The sequence below is a fragment of the Nicotiana sylvestris genome, chromosome 6 (assembly GCF_000393655.2).
Source record: "Nicotiana sylvestris chromosome 6, ASM39365v2, whole genome shotgun sequence".
Lineage (NCBI taxonomy): Eukaryota > Viridiplantae > Streptophyta > Magnoliopsida > Solanales > Solanaceae > Nicotiana > Nicotiana sylvestris.
This window is the reverse complement of record NC_091062.1, coordinates 62,651,012-62,652,424: the sequence shown is the minus strand read 5'-3', so window position 1 is coordinate 62,652,424 and position 1,413 is coordinate 62,651,012. Positions and strand designations below refer to the sequence as shown.

The window sequence follows — 1,413 nt, the reverse complement described above, 5'->3', positions numbered from 1 at the left end:
TTCCCAATTTGATGTCAAATAATCTTAGAGGCTTTGTAGACAGAGGTTTATTTTGTACAGCATATCAGAGGCCTTGACGACTCATATGTATCCTTCTTTTATGATTAATGGTTCATTAATATAACAATTGCCCACTTAAAATTGTACATTATAAGTTGTGGCCATGTTGGCCCATGATAGTTACAAAAGGAACGAATGAGTTACAAAGTGGTTCGCTCGGTCCACTACGGTACCGGGTGCTAGCCATACCTCCCCAGGTTTGGGGCGTGACAGGTAAGCTCTCAACATCTTCATAGAACACAAATACTTAATTACATAGCTATTCAAACAAATGAGGAAACTTCTTCTTCATCTCCTTCTCAGCTTCCCATGTGGCCTCTTCGACCAATTGGTTTTGTCGTAACACTTTCACGGAGGCAATCTCTTTATTTCTTAGCTTTCGGACTTGCTTATCAAGAATGGCAACTGGAGTTTCTTCATAATTCAGTTCTTGATTAACCTCAACGGTCTTTAATGGCACAATAAGCAACAGATCTCCAACTGCCTTCTTCAACATAGACACATGGAATACCAGGTGCACTAATGACATCTTAGGTGGAAGCTTGTACGCCACCTGGCCAATCCTCTGAATGATTCTGTATGGTACGACATACCTCGGGCTCAATTTCCCGTTCTTTCCAAACCACATTATACCCTTCATGGGGTAAACCTTCAAGAATACTCACTCATCTTCTTTGAACTCCAAATCTCTGCGACGAACATCCGAATAGGACTTTTGACGACTCTGAGTAGTTTTTAATCGCTACTTAATGACCTTTACCTTCTCCATTGCTTGATGCACGAGGTCTGGTCCTATCAATTCAACTTCCCTAGTCTCGAACCACCCAATAGGAGATCTACATCTCCTACCATATAACGCCTCGAATTGAGCCATCTGAATACTAGCATGATAACTGTTGTTGTAGGCAAATTTTATGAGTGGCAAATGGTCATCCTAGCTATCCTTAAAATCAAGAACACACGCGCACAACATATCCTCAAACGTCTGAATAGTCCGCTCTGCCTGCCCACAGTTTGTGGGTAGAAGGTTGTACTAAGATTCACCTGAGTACCCAAAACTTGCTGAAATTTCTTCCAAAAATTAGTCGTGAACTATGTCCCTCGATCAGAAATGATAGAAACTAGAGTGTTGTTGGCCCAAGTAAAGGTTAAGTTTTGAAGATTGACAAAGGAACTCAGACATGAACCAGGTCCATCCCAGTGGTCCATCCCTCAAGTTCATAAAAACGGGCAGATTCGAGCATGTGGGATGCACGTGAAGGAGATAAGCTTAACTTGGTATATTTAATATCTCCTGATCGAAAAGGTTGCATAATTGATAAGGAGAAGGACTCCTTAATCAAAGAGAACACT

The 1,413-nt window shown here is 41.3% G+C and overlaps 1 protein-coding gene across 1 annotated transcript; it reads right to left on the bottom strand.

Annotated features, from left to right (window-relative positions):
* Positions 1–319: 319 nt before the first annotated feature.
* Positions 320–688, bottom strand: LOC104234437 (uncharacterized). The gene has a single exon (XM_009788000.2). It carries the CDS (start codon positions 686–688, stop codon positions 320–322), a length of 369 nt encoding a protein of 122 aa, XP_009786302.2.
* Between the last annotated feature and the right edge of the window lie 725 nt (positions 689–1,413).